The sequence below is a fragment of the Bombus huntii genome, chromosome 8 (assembly GCF_024542735.1).
Source record: "Bombus huntii isolate Logan2020A chromosome 8, iyBomHunt1.1, whole genome shotgun sequence".
Classification (NCBI taxonomy): Eukaryota; Metazoa; Arthropoda; class Insecta; order Hymenoptera; family Apidae; genus Bombus; species Bombus huntii.
The window spans coordinates 2,885,484-2,905,387 of NC_066245.1; the positions used below are offsets into that span (position 1 = coordinate 2,885,484).

Below are 19,904 nucleotides of genomic sequence, written 5' to 3' on the forward strand. Positions count from 1 at the left end.
GCGCGGAGTGACGCGATTCGAACGGCCGAGCAAAGAAAGCGCAGCGGCTCGGAAGAAGTTTAACGAGCAAAGTGCAAGAGCGAGAACGAAGGGGAGAAAAGTGCAACTTGTACGGCGCACACTCACGCACGTCTCAGCTTCCCCTACCTCGTAACCGTCTGGTACACAGAGAGGTGTCCGGAGACGGAGAACTACCGGTATATATCATCACGTCGTCGGCCGCTACACACACTTTCGTATTTATCGGGAGAAGAAGGGGAGGAAAGGCTACGGACGGTACATTCGGGCCAGTGCGTTGCGAGATTTCGTGGTGAAAGGACATCGTAAGCCAAGTGGACGATCGTAAGCCTTTATTCTCGGTTTTATTTCATTTCTTCAGCTTACACCGAACAGCCGCCGGTTGCACACGGCTTCTCTTCCTTTCTTCGATCTAGCGTTTATCTTCGCGTCACGTGATTCGAAAAGGAGCGCGATATCAGGAAATCTATCGCGCATCAACGAGTCCCGACATGGCTTCGACAATCAAGGTGAGTGAGTGACGAACGTGCAACAGGTAGATACACGCGCACCCTATGTACACGTACGCCCGGTGATTTAAAGTTTCGCAGTATCCGGAGGGGCTCTCTCCGTTTCCCGCTGTCTTTCTCTCCCTATTTCCGTCGTCACGGGATCCGCTTCATGCTCCCATAGGGGTGGTTGCCTGGCGAACTCGATACCGTCACCGATCCTGCCTTTCTCTATCTTGAATATTTAGAAGACGAGACGGGCTATCGCCGTTTTCGAAGTCACGTACCTCTAACTTTTCCCGATCAAGTCTACGTACGGAGAATACCGATCGCACTCTGCCTAAATGGTCCATTACCGCGGTAATCCCTTCCGCCAGAATCTCGCCTTATCGGTTACGATTGCACGTTGTTTCGCATCGATATTTTATATCGGTCACGTAAGTTCGCTTTCTCGCATCGAACTTCTGTTTTGCTTTTTTAAACAGCTCTGTCGCTATTCTTACCGAAACGAACAAACGTTGTCCGAGACGAAGCAGTCGCAACGACCGTCGCGTTAGATAGATTTTCGTGATGCGAATCGAAAGTGCCACTGCACACGCGTATCGTGATACAGAAAGCAGTTTTCTAGAGCGCAGAACCGTGTGCCGTTTGGATTAACGTATATACGCGTTTCGCGGGACGATAAGAGCTCTCGGAAAAAATTCGCGACTGGCTCTGACGGAGCCGAACAGTGGAAATCCTTGCGATATTAAAGAGCCAATAAACGTCAAGAGGCAACGAGTTTCCAGTTATTTCGTCGGAAAGAGGATATCGGCTAAGTGCGCGCGCGTATTCATTCGTTTCTTTCGCGATATATTTCCATGCAATCTGAAAACAGCTGTAACGTGTTTATTTCCTCCGATTGAAAAAGAAGCGAACGAAAAATCGAGCAAGATGATAAGCGACGAACATATCGATCCTGATATTTCCCTGGTCCGTCAATCGGGAAAAACATGATTAAGTTCCGGCACGTAGCTCAGCTTTGCAGCGATCCAATCGAAATCCATTTATCGAAGGCGTCGCAACGTTATAACTTATGCGTGTCGCAATCGTACGTTCACGAACAATGGCATGGAAACGGCAACTGCACGGAATAACAAACCGATGGAAAGGGTTCCTTCGTCGTTTAGTTCTACTTAAAACTCGATCGTCCTAACTAAATCGTATTGCGCGTTGTTCGAAAGCTTGGGAGAGAATTGAGAAATTCCATTACACCCGTTGCGTGTGTTCGCGAGGAATTCGCGTTCAACGGTGGAGGATGGCACCCGTTAATTCGCTACAATTCGATATTTACACTGGCCGGCATTCTCCTCCGTACGGCGAATTACGATTCATTCGGCGCATCGTCGATATCGAACGGCAGTCACAGAGTCGTGTAATCGTTGTCCATCGGATGCCAGTCGACAACTAGGCGATTGTAAATTAATTTAATAACTGAAACGGCACGGCATTTCGGCCAGTCGTATATGAACAATAAATTATTATTTATCGTGCACGGGGCTTGCAAAGTCGCGTGCTCGCGCGCTTGCGTACACGCGCGTCCACCGATAACTACGGCGGAATATTACGGCTACAAATGGCACGAGTTTTCCAGGCATCCCCCGTTTAAGCGGTGAATTATCATTCATAGACTGTGACGACAATTAACGGGCCATACGTAGGATCTACGCGGAATGCATGGACGAGAGGAATCGTCAGCATCGTCTAGCTCGGACGTAATAACCCACAACGTTATGGTTACTATCGTTACAGCCGACGTGACAGCAATAAAATCTATATCACACCCATTTGCCATTTAGAGCGGCCAATAATTCTTATAATCCACATCGATTTGCGGAAGTAAGCGGTTTGCGTGCACGTACCAGAGCCGGCATCCAATCCACAAATCATCCCTGACCGTGTATATACAGAGACGTGGTGATTTACCGAACCGTCGCGATTATTAGCACGCCTATAGGAAAATCGAAACTCACCGCTGATCCTGTTCAAGTATTCAGCCGATTATAGCGGATAGGGGAAACCAATGAAAAGTCACGAAGTTGATCGATCGAGCCTTAAGATTTAACTTTTGGCAAGTCGACGACTGTTCGTTATCGCCAGTGATATCGCTGAATATTTCATTCTATAGCGATAAAGGAAGAAGACCGAAAGGCTCCTTACCTCTATGCGATAATCAAATTTACCTAATCTCGTTGTGCGTTTCTTAAATTCTTGCGTCTGAATCTCACTCTCGTTTAAACGAATAAACTAACGTTTTAATGAAATTTCTAGCAAAGCAATTGGAACGAAGAATCGTGTACGTTGGTAACGATTATTTCGTTATTTCCTTAATCTTCCCTCTGCAGCGAGAAATTTCCCAACGATGGAAAACTAGGAAAGGCAAAGTGGTTAATATAGTTTGATAGAATTAATACAAAGCGTAAATGTAATTTAGAAGGAAATAAATGCGAGATACTCGCGCGAGTCGGAATTGATTCAAAAAGGAAATATACACGGGTCTTCTATGAGCGATTACCGTTGAAGATGTACAAATGGAAGAAAAATCGTGCGATTCACGTCAATTTTGAAATCTATTCTCGAAATTCGCTAGTAATTTAGGATAAGAGGTGGGAGAGGGTAATTGGAAAAAGTACAAAACGACACCGAAGAGGGAAACAAAAAGGAAAGAAGAGAAGGACCGCGTGTTCCGGATTGTGATGCGAGTTGTTTAAAAACGAGGTTGATCGTCAAGGGAGGTGCATGCAGTCGAGAGGTACAGCGCGACGAAAATAAAATCGAACTTTGAAATATTCGTCACGGCCGGTGTCAAAAGAATGAAAAAAAGAGAAGGTGTGTCGGGCATAGGATGCCGAATATACTGCCAAAGTATATTCATCTGTCAAGCAGCTGCGATCTAATCGGAAATATTTTTTACGTTTCTCTTCCTCTTTCACCGACTAGCTCCATACTTTTCAGATGGACAAGCAATCGGACGATTCGGCAGCAAAGCTAACAATAAGATCGTTTCTGAAAGAGATCGTGCAAATATGACGCATGGCGGGGACTCGGAGCGATCGAATCGTTTATGGTGACTATGGTGACTATTTCGGAGAACTTTACATATACATACGTGTATTTGTTACCGTTGAAGAATATCGAGGAAGTTGCTTATTTTCGGCAGGATACAATCTATAATATAATTTACAAGTTTGTTAATAAGTGTAACAACTAGGTATTATTTTATCGCTACGATATGATAACATTCGTTTGAAATAACCGATAGTTTGAAATAAATAAAATATAGTATAAATAAGTCAGGGTACAATTCTTCGACGAAACTTATAACAAACTACGTTGGAAAGATTAATTACCCTCGGACTATTTACGTAGTCTACAAAATACCGGATCACAAAGCTTTATCTTCGTTCCAGTTCTTACTTCGTTCCTGTTTTAAATGGGACCGTACAGTCTCAGAGGATAGACTGGTCCTGTGGCGAGAGATTAATGAATTACCTACTTCTTTGACCACTCCGTCCACTATTTTATTTCTTTCGCGAGAAAGAATCCGGATTACGGTGAGAACAATTTTCCTCTCTGTTCTTTCGCGCGAAGGCAAACTCACGTGCTACGTGGACGAAGCAAATAGTATTATCGTTCGAGTCGATATCGTTACCGAACACACCGTTGCCTGGAAAACGGCGAACGAAGGCGAACGAAGTAATTTAAAAGGCAACTCGTTAGTCAGTCGCCGTACACAATGTAGAGATGCAACGAAACACGGAAGCGTGTTGATAGGAGCCGGGGTGAGTCGGCAGACCAACGGAAGCAAACAAACGAAAGTCGTAGGTACGCGCATGCCTTCGTTACTCACGGTGGTTACTGCTTGTTTAGCTATGTTAGCTTTGGCGTGCTTCGCCAGGGCAGCGTATAGTCGCAGTCTACAGCTAGCCTTTCCTTATCCCCTTTCGCTATTTCACCCTAGGTATACTCGTGTGTTCCGACCTTTACCGCGGTAACATCCGCCAATTCGCTTCGTCCTCGTTGGCTCGGTCTATCCGTTACCTATCCTTTTATTATATTCCAGTTCAATTTCCTGCTTTCAACGAGTCATGGGAACTTTGGATTCCTCTCTTTCGTTCCGCGACGCGACTCGGTGTGTACCAATTAAATAAACGACATCGATCGATCTAGAAACTTGGAATTGTATCATTATCTCGTCGTATCGGATAGGCGCCACTCAATCTCGTTAACCGTGAATTTCCTTAATTGCTTCGTGCCCAGATGTGCGGAAAGTGCCTCGACCTTTTAAAGATAGTTCCCGTAACGTCTATTTACTTAGAGCCCCGTGTGCAGCACTTAACTATCTCCAACTATGTTTCAGCTGCTGCTGGTCGCCTGCGCCTTCCTCGTTTACGCTGTTATGGCAGAATCGGAAGAAGGACAGACTGCAAGATCTCGAGTCTCCGACGAGCAACTAAATATGGCCCTGAGCGACCAACGTTACTTGAGGAGACAACTCAAGTGCGCGTTGGGCGAAGCTCCATGTGATCCTGTAGGAAGACGTTTGAAAAGTACGTGTTCGTTGGGCGTATAAATCCATCGGACGAAGGGGCGGGAGGCACGCACAACTCACCACGTCTTGTCTCTTGCGTAACCGAGGTTTCGCGATTGTCCTGAACGAAACACGGTACAGTGTGGAATTTCCAATGGATCGCGTGGACTACAAAAAAAAAAAAAAAAAAAAGAAAGGTTGTCGCGAGTAGTTGGAAGGGAACGCGGTGATTGGTATTTTCTTCGATTCAATGGATACGTTAACGTTGGGTGGAATTAAATCGATTTTATGGGAAAGTTCACGTTGTTCCGAACGGCGAGTCATCGAATTGCTTAGGTTGGATTTATATCCGTATTTCGAGAGCCGTGTGTTTCCTCGGAGACTTTGCCGATAAATTTCTGTAAAGTTACCAGCAGAATTCGATTTAACCCAGGCGTTGTTATCCAGGTTTAGCACCACTGGTTTTGAGAGGCTCCTGCCCGCAATGTAGCCCCGAGGAAACACGACAGATCAAGAAGGTCCTTTCACACATTCAACGGACCTATCCAAAGGAGTGGTCGAAGATAGTGCAGCAATATGCCGGAGTTTCGTAAGACGTTGGGATAATGGGAGCAGCTGAGGGGAAAACGGCGATGGTGGATACGTGGATAAAAAAAGAAAAGATAAAGTACGGGAAACAGGAAAACGACGATCTGCCTACAATAGCCGTTTAAACCATCGTTCAATTGTTTTCTTCCGTACGTTAGAGAAAGGTACGATCGTATTCACATCGAGTTCTTACGGCACGCGTTATATCCAACACCTCTTCATCTTCCTTAATGAACACGTTTACTATCGTTGATCGTTAACACAGCGTTACACACATAAGGAGTATTTTATACACATCGAGACAATCGTATTATATACCGCAATAAAGTTTGTTTTCCAAAATACAGAATAGAATCGATTTTCCACGAAGACACGTTTTCGCTCGGTTCGAGCTCGCAAGCGAGCAATATGTGTTACCGGGTATGGAGCGAATTCACGCTGTTCAGCGATCGAGACTAGTTGGCGTAGCGAAAAGTCACGAATCGAGAGCGGTATATAAAAATGAAAAGAGCGAAGAAAAGTGCAAGAGGGAATGATCGTCTACGATTATGACGTTAGAAACGGGGACAGTAATAATAGCGGATGCAAGTAGCGGGAAAGTAATAAGCCGGATTCATATTTTATATTTTATTCCGGCGTCTCGCCTGGTTTCAATTTCGCTGTATTACAATAGATAGCTTTATTCCCGTAAACTATACGAGAAACTCTATACAGGCGGCGTTTTATAACGTCTGAATTTCTCGTTGAAACGTTTCCACGAATATTTCTCGTCGCCGGTTTTCATACTTAAACGCCTCATCACGAGCCGACGCTACGCGCAGTTTCACTTTCTATCAACCAACCACGAAAGTTCGTTACTCAACGATCGCAATGTATTCTTCGTGGCATGTTGCGTGGCTTGCATACGGTATCGAAAATATTTGAACGACGCAAGACGATGCAAGGCGACGGCATCGCGAGCCAACGATTTCCAATTAGGTCGTATAACCGTGGAAACGTAATTGCCCGATATCGTAAACATAGCGTAAACATTTATCCCGTTTTATCGAGAAATAACGACAATCAACAAGTTGATAATTACTTGGAATATAATTAACGATATATTCCGGATCGAGCAATTTACAGGAACTTCGAACTGTATCGCGATTCTGGCCTTAATTTATCTCCATTTCCGTCCCTGCTAAATCCCTCCTTTCGTATTTTCTCTTTGTGCCGCTTCGTTTTCATTTAATTCGGATGTTGACGATATTACGAGTCTGACGGAGTTCGATCATCGGCAAATCAAATTAATTCGATTTCTCGTCTGTGCGTTCTTCGTCGATTAGATTTGCGGATAAATGCGGAACGTCTGGAATTTTCTGCTGTCCGTAATTCTATGTTATCGCGGACTTGGCGTTTCTGTTCGTTGAAACCCGTGTCGCAGACCGTGTCGCCGATTTCCAGCAGGATCGATTCACTGGTCGAATTAACGCGTGGTTGACCGATGTAAGCCAATTAGCCAGATGTCTAACATCGTTTGCGCGTTGTACCATGCGTCGTATATAGAATGTTATTTCCTTACGCGTTTACGATGGTCTGACGCTAGGGTAATAGGAAATAGCTGAACGGAATCCGATGCACGTCTATAACGTCTACAACGTTCGTAACATGATCGAACAACCACGATACGCTTTTTCAACAAAGATCGAGACGTCGTATCTCGATCTGCAACGTTTCGGACGTTGAACAAGCAACGATTTTCTCTCTTTTATCTTTTTACCGAAGGCAAATTATAGGTTGCGCGGATCCGCGCCGATTGCGATATCGACTACAAATCGACGTTTCTCTCTTCTACTATTCGCGTGGGAATTACCGTCAATAATATTGATTTCCACGAAGTTTATAATTCGTTTCACGGGAAAGCTAATTTTTCTTCGAACGAGAGTCGTTAATTCTTCGCCGTTCTTCGTTTGGGAAACGTTTTGTAGGGCTAACAAGCGGTTGTTTTGTAATTATCGAGAGAAATAGGCGGAGGGTAAAAAGAATTAGCGGGCTGGAAGGCGCGTAAAGTGGATGCCCGTAAACGACAGGATCGAGATCGCACGATGTACATTTTGGCAAGCGTTTGTTCTTCTTGATTGATGCGCGATGATACACTTTCATCGGGGAAATACAAATATTGAATCTCGTCGGAGGGAGCCGAGAATCAATGTTTGTTTTCTCGGTACCTCATAGACGACAGGGAACGTATAGATCATATATACATGTATATTTGCGCATTCCTCTTCAAATTTATCGCTCATTCGCCAGTCGACTCTACCTACCAGCAGCTTAAATATTATAGTTCGATGGTGGAGCAAAGGGTAAGTAAATGTATATAAGAGTTCGCGCGCCAAAGTACACTCCATATCGAAAAACGAAAGAATCGTACCTCGAAACGAGGTACGGGAACGAGGTGTGCGAAACTGTCGTTTAAAATCAGAAGAAAAGAAAAGAAAGAAATAAAAAAAGAGAAGACGGCGAAATAACCACGTAATGATACGAAGAAGGCGTACCGGCGTTACCATAATAAAACGATAGAAGCCTCGTTCGTAGTATAATTTTACATGCATGTTCTGTGACGTTGCGGAATATTTGTACACGGCGTGTACGCTTATCTTTCTCTCGTAACAATAAAAGAATAGAGTCGAGTAGAAAGAGTGGCAGGATCGCGCAGCTGTTTGCGGTCGTTCGATCGCGGCCCTCGTGCCCTATTATAATTCGTTATACGATCGCGGTGAAACGACCTACTCTGAGCTGCACTCGTTCCTTCCGCTAGATCCACGGTGTCGTTAAAATGTTGCACGAGGATCGCGACCGAACTCCCTGATTTTATTCGATACGCGGCTCATCAGCTTAAGGGATCAACGTTCCACGAGTCTATCGACCACCCGAGACCGTGAGAGGCCGACTCGTTTCAGTCGATGGAAAACAGATAAAAAAGCACCGTTAAGTTGCTATATATACGTACTTTGGTATATACGGTTGAACGACGATATACGAAACGCGGACGAAAGAGGCGTGGGAGACGGAATGGAAGATGAGAAAAGAGAAAAGAGGAGGGGCAAAACGGTGAACGATAGAGAAGAGTAGGCCACGAGAAGAAGTTTCGAAGGGAAGTTTTCGACGAGAGGGAGACGTTATGGGACAAGAGTCCGATGCGACTGATTTGTTCGGTTGGCGCGGCGTTGGCATTTTCGCACGTACCGAATGCCGGTGCATACACGACTACGCTTTCCTCCATATTTATGTACACGCGAGGAGAAACAAGTTTCCGGCTCGCTCGTTGACGCTGCTGGCGGAGGAAAATTTTCCGCGATAAAAGCATCCGTTTATTTGTACGTGTATCGGCTCGATACGCATTGTTTGGAGAAATATTGTAACTTCCACCGGGCACGGCGTGGGCCATCGTAACGCAAACAAGGTAGCGTTTGCGGCGGAATAAGTAAATCGATAACACGGTGAATCAAACACCGATTCGTAATGTTAGTTGGCTATTTACGCGATACGCGGTGGTATGATAAAGCGTCAGTTTGGTTCGATTCGATTCGGTTAAGGCCGGCCGTCGGAAAGTATCGAACGTATTTAAATTTGGTCCGCGCGAACGCCGACTGGAATATCGAAGAGTATTCGTTACTGGAGTATCGAGCGGGCTGCTATCGCGAATCAAAGTAGTATTCGTCTGGTAATCGACGTCAGTGTCAATCATGCCATGCATATGCAACCCTCTTATCGCGATTCTGCTACGGTTCATTAACAAACAACGAATTCGGTCGTGTTACCGTTAACGTTATGCAGCGCGCGTTTGTTAACGCGCGAGTGGGACGGCGTGCAAAACTAAAGGAATTAAAAGCGGAATTGAATGAAGAGAGATGCTCGGCCGTGGAAGATAGCATTCGAAGTGGTTGATAGAAAGGGAGTGTTCGCCGATTAGAGGCACATGGTTCGATAGAGATCGATGGAAATTACGACAGAGGAAAAGAAGGGAAAACTGGGAACGGAATTAAAGGATAGAATGCTAACGAGATTCAAGCGCACGAGGAATGCTCAGTGCGTCCAATACGCTTCCGGCAACTCTTGCCGCTCACAATGCCTCAATACAGACGCACCGATGACCCGAGCACTCGCTACACATGTAAACGCATTTTGTCGCAGAGGGACAAACGCGAACGTGATCCTTCGGTGTGTATAGGTCGTTTCAAAACCTGAAACGACCACCGACGTTAACGATACGTCGCCGATCCACCAGCAACGATAATTTACACGGAAGAATCACGATACAAAATGTTGGTAAAATCTAATATCCGAAGTGTTCTCGCGTTTTGAAGATATTTTTGCCCCAAGGAACGTGTTCCACGGCCGAACAAAAACAAGCAATCACGGCCTTTATCGTGAAACGCGTTACCTTTGGAGCGAGCATTTTCCAAGCTTTTGTTCGTCCAAGTCTTGTTTTAGAACACGTTGATGCATTTTTGAGCCGGCCTGTATTACGAAGCCCGATTATGCGGCTCGTTTCGACACGTGGTGAGGGGACTACGCGATATAGAGCCAAAGAGAATACGATCGAGAGAGAAAGGGAAAAGGAAAAAGGAAAGGCAGAGATAACAGAGAAAGGAAGACAGATAGGAGAGGAAGGTAGCGGCTCGAAAAGGCTTAATGAAAGTTGCCTGTTGCTCGTACAAATCGTCGTGTCAACGGAGAAAATCTCCATTCCCCACTCTTTGCTTCGACCTATAGCCAGCGAACGAGTGGCCTTTCACGTGATAGTCGCTCGTAAGGCCGGATCAATTCCGTCCCATACTACTCGTTCTACTCGACTCGCTCCTAATTACGAGGTATTTTCGTCGCGGTGGATTTCCGAAGCTTCCCCATTCACTTCAACTAGCGGTTAATTCGATAATTAGAAGAGCGCACTAAACGTCTAATCTGTCGCAAGGTGAATCGGCGGTCGATTAAAATTGCCGCTTATCGTTGAGATCGCGATCGTACGTGTAACGTAAAGAAAATCCATTGTTTTAACTATCGTCAAAGAGATAAACGTTAAATCTTGCGCAGGATTACGTGTTTCGCAGGACCGGTTGATATTCTTCGATGGCGAGTTCGCGGCTTCGGACCGACTTTGCGTCGTATTACTGGTGACGTGACTGTGGTATAAGCTGGTCCCTGGTGAACGCGGCAGCTTTGCTACAAGTTTCCATCGGAGACAACGGGAAACTTTGTGGACTTTCCGAGATAATTGTGTAACCTCTTTGTACGCGTCACCAGCGAATCTATTTTGTAGCGTCAATATTCGCTTTCGCTGTTGGTACGTGTTCAAATTTTTTCGCCCTAATTAAAGCAACCGCGACTGTCAACGTTCGAAACGATTACGTTCTTCGTTAAGCTCTGTATTCGAACGTTACCATGAAAACGAGCCTTTAAACTGGAATTTTGAAATCTTAATTTCGATCTGAATCACGAACGTGAAACGCGTACGAACGAATTTATAAACGATCCTCTTACATTTTTTAACGTTACAAACAATGGTTAAAACTTTAATAGCCCATAAAGATAATAGCAAAGGTTACGACTAGCATACTTTCTGCAATAACGTCTCCTTTTGATGGTTACGTTAAAGTCACGCTAATGGACGCGGTTGAAGAGGATTAAGCATGGGAAACGTAATTCGTCCGTGCCAATGGTGACGTACGGGCGAATCTTTCGCGACCGCTGATTTTCGATAACGACCGCCACCGTCTGATGGACTTCCGGAAGCGTGTCACATCTCTCAATAACGCAGTAAACACAAAGACATTCCTGTCCGTTCTACGCGTCGTTTATGTATACATAACACATTCTTCGGTGCTAAGCGTGGTTATGCGCGTGGACCAATTCCATCCCTCTTGCTCCCGCTGCGAATGCAAACGGAGAGAGACACTCGGTGGTACACGTTCGGGTTCTATGTGTATGCACGCCAGGAATTCGCCGCGGGAGAGAACGAGAGGATCCGAGAGAGAAGCTATAGCGCGAGGGGGAGGACGGGGAGGAAACCAAAGGGGAGGAAACAGAGGCAGAAAGAGCGAGAAAGCGAGAACGAGGGACAGCTGGACCGACGCTAGGACGCGCAGGACGAGGAGAAACGAGGAGAAACGAGGAGAGCGATCGAGACGAATAGAGACGGGTTTGATCCGAGACGAGAAGAGGGACGAGGACGCAAAGACAAGGAGGCGGTGAGCCGCGAACAGAGGGTGCAAGAGAAAGGAAGATAAAGAGGAGGAAGAAACGATTGAGAATGAACGGGAGGGCGTGAGACGGAGAGGACAGGAAGGGGAGAACGGACGAGGAAGAAAAAGAGACGCGAAGGAGGAGAATGGATAGGGATGGAGAGATTGGTATATGTATATGGCAGATACATAGCACGGCTTGCGGAGGGCACAAGTTAGTGTCTATATACGCGAGAGATCGATAGAGGACAGAATCCCGGGACATCCCCAGCGATCCTGTTCTCTTATTCTTGCAAGAAGCATCCTCGGGTAGCCTACGTCGTGCCTCCGTTGCATGTCCTCGCTTTGCATTAATGCGAGACTGGTAAGCGAGCAGAGGGTTGGCAAGGGGTGTGCTGGCTGGCCAAGAGGCGTCTCGGGCAACGAGCGGCAAAGGAACGAGCATTATCCGGCATACATTACGCGTTCGTCGAACGTACTCCAACTTTCTTTCTTGGTCCCACGACTCTCGGTAGCCGCTGGTGAAATTACCACGGGGGCGGACTCGATTTCTCGGGGCTAACGGCGAAATCGTGTTCGAAGGTGGGACCGGCGCGCGTTTTACGCTTTCTATCGCCGAGCTGAGCGCAAATAATGATTTCTTTCGGACGGGATCACGGTTGAGATCTCGTGTCGCGTATACGTTAACGTGTCGTGGAAACGGTTTATCGCTCGATCGTTACCTCGATACGCTCGATCCTGCCGGCGCGGCATCGTCGCGGATTCGCGTCTAAAGTTTCCCGATCCAGCAGTTTTATTCGCGCGCGATGTAGAGAACGCGCGGCAATCTTGTTTCGTCGAAAGGCGTATCTTTTAATTTAGCGAGGAGACAGGTTGGCTGGCGAGGGAGGGAAATTTCGAGCAACGAGTCACCATTATCGTCGCCTATGCTTCCCCGAGGCGAGATTTCCGCGCAAGATGCGCGCCATCCTGATTGCATTACACCGTATTAGATTATGCCATACGGTAGTCTTCGAAATGTCAAAATGTAATTACAAGAGGCGCAGATAACAGCGAACTTGGCCGAATACAGCTGGAAACGCGCGTGCGTTGATACAACTATCGCGTTATTAGATCGGTAAAACTGGCCTCCTGTTGGCGTCTTCGGTGAATTATCAACCGAATTGTAATTATCGAGAAGTACGAGCTGCGTCGTCACGTATCAGTCGCGACGTATCGCGCTTTGGGAACATTCGTCCCTCATCTTCGGAGAGTTCGAGTAACGAGGTTACAAGGATCGAGAGATAGGAGGAAGCAGAGGAGGTCGGAGGTTCCTTCCTTGCTTCTGTCGAAAGGATCATATTACTCGACGCGACGCGACGTGGCGAGGGATCTCCTACTGTGTAATTTTCTCGGCCTTGATATTCACGGCTAATAATTGTCGTGGCAATTCCATTGTTAGATCTTCCTGTATATATATATATATATATATCATATACTATATAGAGAGTGATCCTTGGTACCGCTGCCAAATTTCCAAATGTACCTCGTGTTACCTCGAAATTCCTCTATACCACTAACTGAGACATTCCTTGATGCATCACAACCGCGACACAATAATAACTAAACGTATATACGCGTAATAGCGTAAATGGATACCAGATACTGCTACTAATACGCGGTATATAGATCTTACCATGAACGTTAGGTCGTCCAATAAGTTCTTGCCGCTTATCAGGTATTTCTATTTCTTCAGTTTCTTTGAACGCTTGATTACGCTTGATTCGCTACTTTAAATACGTTCTGTGACGATAAACTTCTCGCTTCGTTCGAAGGATCACGATTTCCGTTTATTAAGACGAAGTGCGGAACATGACCGATGTTTAGAATCAAACCGATTCTGCGATACGATTGCGAAAATCTGTTCGATCTAAGCCCATTAGAGACTGATATCGCGTTAGAGAATCAGTTTACCGACGAGATCGTATTATTTCTCCGGTACGTAAGAGCGAAGCTGGCGAGACGCGATATCGTTGTAAGAAGTTCCATATGGACGCGAGTATAGCGTAAACGATAGACCCAGAAACCATTTCTTCCAATCGAATATCCGGGAAGAAACCATTCCATCGAGCCTTGAAATAACAGCTATGTTCGCAGTTGCTTAGAACCGTATAAAGTCGCTTTTACGCTCTTCAACGGCATCCATTGTGTTGGTCCTGTGTAACGTCGAGCTGCATCGCAGAATTTCTAGGAATTCCACACTGACTTCATGCATTTTTATGCGCTCCGATCGGTGTAATTGTCCCCCACCCTGTTGGCCGTGGAAGCAAGCGTATCGTGGCTCGTTCGTTCGCTCGTAACGACTAAGCGACCAGACAAAATGGAAATTCACGGTTTTCAAATAATCGTAGGTTCACGCGTCGGAGATCGAATACTTTATCGGTGGACGTCTCGTTCGATCAATGATACGGCTACGTGTTACACGTACCGGTCACCGATACGAGACACTCCCGGAGGAAAGACACGCGAACGAAACGTGTACTCGCTCGACCAAGTAGCTTGACCAATTTCGTAAATGGCAGCGATTCATGCGTCCAGTCTTAAGTGGCTCTTTTCTTTAATTTTTTCTCTGTCGCGGTAATGGCGCGTCCGTACGACTCGGTGCTTTCTTGCGACGACCATTCAACGGCATTTAAGGGAACTGGCAGCAATAGTCCGGTCGTAATAAACTGTAACCCGGGCGCAAATATCATTAAGTGCCACCTTTAGCATCTTACACCTTTATATAGCGACCCATAGGCATTCTGTCGGCTTTCGTTTTATTTTAAAAGTCAATGCCCTGTCGCGAGCCTTTCCTCTTCCACCGTTACCGTTTTATATGATTTCGCCTCGATCACCGAGACTTTTAATTCAATCTCTATTACAAGTACATACAGCGACGAAGAAAGCGTACGAACGATATTACAAAATTGTCTGAAACGTCTTGGTGACAGATTCGAGCGCGGACACGGACGGACGGCTTGATGAAAATCGGAATTCTAAAAATGTGTTCGCGGGAAAACAATACGAGATTCCATTAGGCTGTCTGCGGATGGTCCGATTTTCCATTTTCCACGGTGACACGAACATGCTCGGATGACACTCGGAATATCCTGGTGTATTCTCTTTAGACCGTTGCCACGTCGGTTTCCAAGTTATACTTGCAAACTCATTGCACAGGGCGTCGTCGTGCTCCTCGACGTTGGCGTCGGCGTCGGCGTCACCGTTGGATTCGGCGTCGGAGTCAACGTCGGAGTCGGCGTCGACGTAGTCGTTTCTGCTGTTCTACACTGCAGGCGATGTTAATCTACGGAGCTTTGGCTGCGCGCAAGTGAATTTCATAGATTGTACCCGAGGACGATTGCTACGACGCCGGTACATACAATAAAGTTACCCGTTGCAATTACAGGCCGAAACTTTCCTCAGAAACCGAACCTGCTTATTGGAAGACTAACGTAGTTAGCTCTATTCACGGGCGGCTGTTAAGCCACGATAACTACGTTATTACGTGCTGGGAAATGTGAAAGTACGCAGCGCGTGCAAGCGAGACTGTACGCGCGTGTCGAACGTATCGCAGGCAAGTGAGAGAGCTGGCAACCTGTCGTTAATATACGTGATTGAAATTTTTAATTAACAAGGACGAAAATTATTTCGCGGCGAAACGCATCGTAAGCACGGAGAGGCGTCGAAGGATTTCACTTTGCGATTGGGAACGCATCGCGTGATCGCATATCGCGGCATCGCATCGCGCGAAGGAAAACAACGACGCGCGACAACTCCGTGGTCCCGCTGGGCCGGCATGAAACGACGCTCGCCTAAAGGATTTCTCGTCTCTCGTTCCCGTATCGAAAGAAATTTTCGTGTACCAATAACCTTGATAGGTATCGGAGAAAAAGCGGAACAACCGGCTGGCTGCCTGGCTGTCAGGTTGGTTGGTTGGTTGGTTGGTTGGTTGGTTGGCTGGCTGGCTGGCTGGCTGGCTGGCTGGCTGGTTGGATGGTGCTAAGAGCAGCTCGAAACAGATCGGCGGCGCGGCGTTACGGGTCTTCGAATATTAATCCAGTGCCGTTGGAATGCATTATTCTCTTTTTATCCCTGGTACCGCGTTGTGCGTTATTTTTATTTTTAATAAACGTGACCGCCAGAGATTTGCTCACGAGCTATGATGCGGAGAGACATTTTCTTGATTAAAATCATCGATCTCGCTGGGATTACGAACACGTACTTCCGGAAATGAACGCGCGCGTATCCAGTATGCGCGAGTCTAAACGCGTCCTACACGCGTATTTACCTACATTAATTAGCCTTGCGTATCGATTCGAATTGGATAGTCGAGTCACGCGACCGTACGAAAGATTCATTACGCGGGTCTTACGCGGTTGACGCGAAGCTCTGCGCGCATTCTTCGCTGTAAAGGGAGCTGGTTTCGCGTTCGAGAACAATTAGAGTCGGCGGATTAATGGCAGATTATTTCGCAAGACGAGGCGAGGATAAAAGATTTTAATTGTTCGGGTTACATACGGATCGGTTGGTTCGCTTGTAGGAAACAGCAAGAACAAAGCGATTGCGGCGCGCGCTTTGAGGTGAAACGCGCGAGTCGCGAGCATTCATTAAAAACGATGAAAACGGTCGATTTACCGTTCGCTTGTTTTTAATACTTCTTTTGGCTGAGCGGAGAACACCTTTGCGGTCCGGTTTAATATTAATGCGAACGAAATTGAAATACTAATTAGTATTCAGTCGGGGAAGGTGCTTTCCGCGGTCGAGTTTCACCAAGTGACGGTCTCTTAAAACGAGACAGGGCACCGCGCCGTTCGAATGGAAAGGGTGAGAGCGCGAGGGCAAGTTTCGTGTCTGTCGTGTCTGAGGAAACTCAACACTCGCGGGAAATTACTCGTAAAATGGCTGAAGGGAAACGCGAGAATGTTCGTACGTTTTACGACTTCCGAGGATTCATCCGACAATGTCCGTAAACACGTCAGATCACCTTCTATCGGTCTTGGTTCAACGTGTAATCCGAAACGCGGCAAGACGTACGGCGACGTGTGTATCGTTCTGAACGGGACGAGGAGAAGTTGACGCGCGGTGTCGCGTATGTTTACGCGCGCATCTATTCGCCCTACGGTTTTTCTCTCGGTTTACCCAAAAATTTCTATCTTTGTTCTACGCGTTTTACACGCTCGCTGCTTGTCGAGCGTTTCGTCGCGTTTACGGTAACCTCAAGCCGCTTAAACTCCGCTTAGCATCCCCGCGGTTGCGCCGAATCGTTTCGGACTCGTTTGCCCGAAAGTGTGTGATCGTTGGTCGTGATCGCTGATAAATAACGTTCCCTGCACTTTGCTACAGTTTGTCTGCGAGAGCGCCACGTTTCTTTCGTCTCGTCGCCGTTCCAATCGAATATCGAGCTCTCGACGTTTCGAAGAAACTACTAAACCGATCGACTAACTCGCAACCACCCCTGTAGATGAGCAACGCGCCATTTAACAGGCAACCTATATACCGCTGTATATTCCGCACGCGCACACGTGAATCGAGCGTAGGCGTACAGACTGACACGCGTACACGTAGTGGACAGCGTGACACGTGTGGTGGCAAAGATAAGCCGGTGAAAATACGCGCAGTCACGTATTTTATGAAATGTACGTAAACGTTTGTCTTCTGTGTGCGCGGTTGGTATACACGCGCACACGCGAACATTACTATGAAAGTTTTAGCGGCATTAGTGCGTCGCGCGTACGATAAACGAATTTTCCGGCGAGATACACCGAAGAAACGGATGAACGATGCTCGACCTAACGGATGCTTCGTACGATAACCTACGTCTGTTTGGACAGGTTGGCAACTTGGACAGTCGTGACGTCTTAAAATTCGAAAGCGACTGGTCGCGTTGTTACCCTTCCGATTTATATACAAACGCAACTGGTCTGCTTTTTCGAAGCCGCGTTCCTCTTCTCGCGCAACAACGAGCGAGTTAAATGCCACGACAGATTACGACGAGATGCTTTTTCGACGATAATCGCATTAACCGTTGGGTTTTACGCTCACGCGAGGATGCGTCGAACTCGGGGCTTTTTTTATACCAATGCTGGGCACAAAGGACGTCCTACATGGAAGGGAAAAGAAAATTCGAAGCTTCGTCGAACGTTATCGGTTCGTCTCTTCAAGTGGCGAGCTTAACAATGAAGCGGCGTTAAAGTTTGCAGATAGCTGGCCATAAGGTAAAACGATATCTATTACACCACAAATAGTTTCTGCGACTAAGTTTTAACTAGCTCTATACTTTCCGATATATACTATTACTTTATCACTGTTCGAGCATTTCTATCGACCGTTATTCCCCAAGTTCTGCCGGGGCTGCTGCTCCGATATAATTTGAACTCGGATATAATGCAGCCTCCGATATATTATCGACGATTACGAGCATTAAGCTCCGAGCTTTTAGATCGCGTCGGTTTTCCGAATCATTTCTTCGACGTTGAAAATGAAAAAAAAGGGGGGGGGGGAAACGGAATAAAAGACAAAAGAGAGAAGAAAGAAGAAGAATAAGAGACGGAATGCAAGGTAATTCGAAAAAGGATAATAATAATCGAATGGAAACGTTTCTCCAGCGATTTTATTATCGCCGATGAGAATTGAAAAGCATCTGAACGAGTGGAACGTCTGCATAGGAGCGGCAAGCGTGTCGCGAGATTATTTAGCGCGCGATTGTTTGCACGACTAACGTAGAATATTGCCGACTGTGAAACGAGCTCGACTAATGACGCGCCTCAAAACGGCCGAAACATAACGTGATCTTTTTGCAAACATTAACATCGACAATCCGTTAACGCGGCGGGTGGACCGGGGACACCGGTCTTCTAAAATGGATGGCATCCAGATGTAAATTCTCCCCTGATGCATTGCGCCAAAGCATAATTCGATTTAGCCGAAATCCAAAACGGCTATTACATCTGGAAAATCCGTGTAGCTGTACGAGTGCCGATGGAACGCGTGTCATTTCGCTAATTGTACCTAGTGGTTACTGTAAATTATTTAATTGGACAAATCTCATTTTACCGGTCGAACCGTGCGTGCGTGAATCCTGCTGATTCCTATGCTTTTTTCCCGCCACTCCTATTAACAACCGGTTTATGGTATAATTACACGATTGCGTTAAGTTCGTCGAACGCGGCAGCTTGTAGAATCGACCTAGAAAGCCGGCTTATGAGCTCTCTCGTTTCCGGACGTTCCTTGATTATAAAAAGAACGAACGAGCTATTTCAAACGAGCCAGGAATTTATTTTATTTACGATATCGCATGCTACCGTACCTGTAAAAGTTTGCTCGATTTGCATCCTGTATCGCTTTTCCCTCCGATCTACGTATATGCAAGGTGTTCTATTTTCATCGTTTAAAAACACGAATCTATTAAGTTCTCGATCCTTTACTCGTATTTATGCTTACGATACGTTCAACCGTACAGTAGTTGGCGTATTTAAGCGTACAACCTTTTCGTCTATCGTTTTACAAGCAGCGAAGTGGAGAGACGAAATCGGAACACCTTGCGTGTCCAAAGTCGAGAACGATCGAATTTCGTAACCGATAACCCGTAGTTCGAAATACGTCGTGCTTCTTCGATAATCGATAAAAGTTAACGCGTATTTGGTGTCCGCGCGTGTATCGCCGTAAAATCGAACGGCGGATCGGTATCCCAACACCTTAAGGTGTATTCGTCGTTGCAAACTGTCGGCTCTGATCTGCAAACATTAGACCGATCGACCAAAGACGCTGCTGTATCGATTATTCTAACGATTATTAAGACAAAGATGTAGCAGCTGGTATACGTAACTAGACAAAATAAAAGAGTAAAAGATAACAGAACACACGCCACGGTGTCCACTTGCTAATCAGAAGTAATCGTTAGAACCCTGTTGCTTAATATAATATTATAATTTTATATTTAGAGGAATGTTTGATCAGTGAGATTTATTAAACGTTATCGCTTGTTGTTGAGACCGTCGA

General features: G+C 46.2%; 1 protein-coding gene across 1 annotated transcript; it reads left to right on the forward strand.

Moving 5' to 3' along the window:
* Window positions 1-226: 226 nt before the first annotated feature.
* Window positions 227-6,006, forward strand: LOC126868639 (allergen Tha p 1-like). Its single transcript, XM_050624338.1, has 3 exons — window positions 227-527; window positions 4,906-5,095; window positions 5,524-6,006. Exons 1-3 carry the CDS (start codon window positions 510-512, stop codon window positions 5,667-5,669), a joined length of 354 nt encoding a protein of 117 aa, XP_050480295.1. The 5' UTR covers window positions 227-509; the 3' UTR covers window positions 5,670-6,006.
* Window positions 6,007-19,904: the final 13,898 nt, after the last annotated feature.

Bases quoted from the DNA above. Each gene is read 5' to 3' on its own strand.
- LOC126868639 (XM_050624338.1), top strand. The intron at 5,096-5,523 runs GTACGTGTTCGT...GTTGTTATCCAG, and splicing joins TGTAGGAAGACGTTTGAAAA to GTTTAGCACCACTGGTTTTG.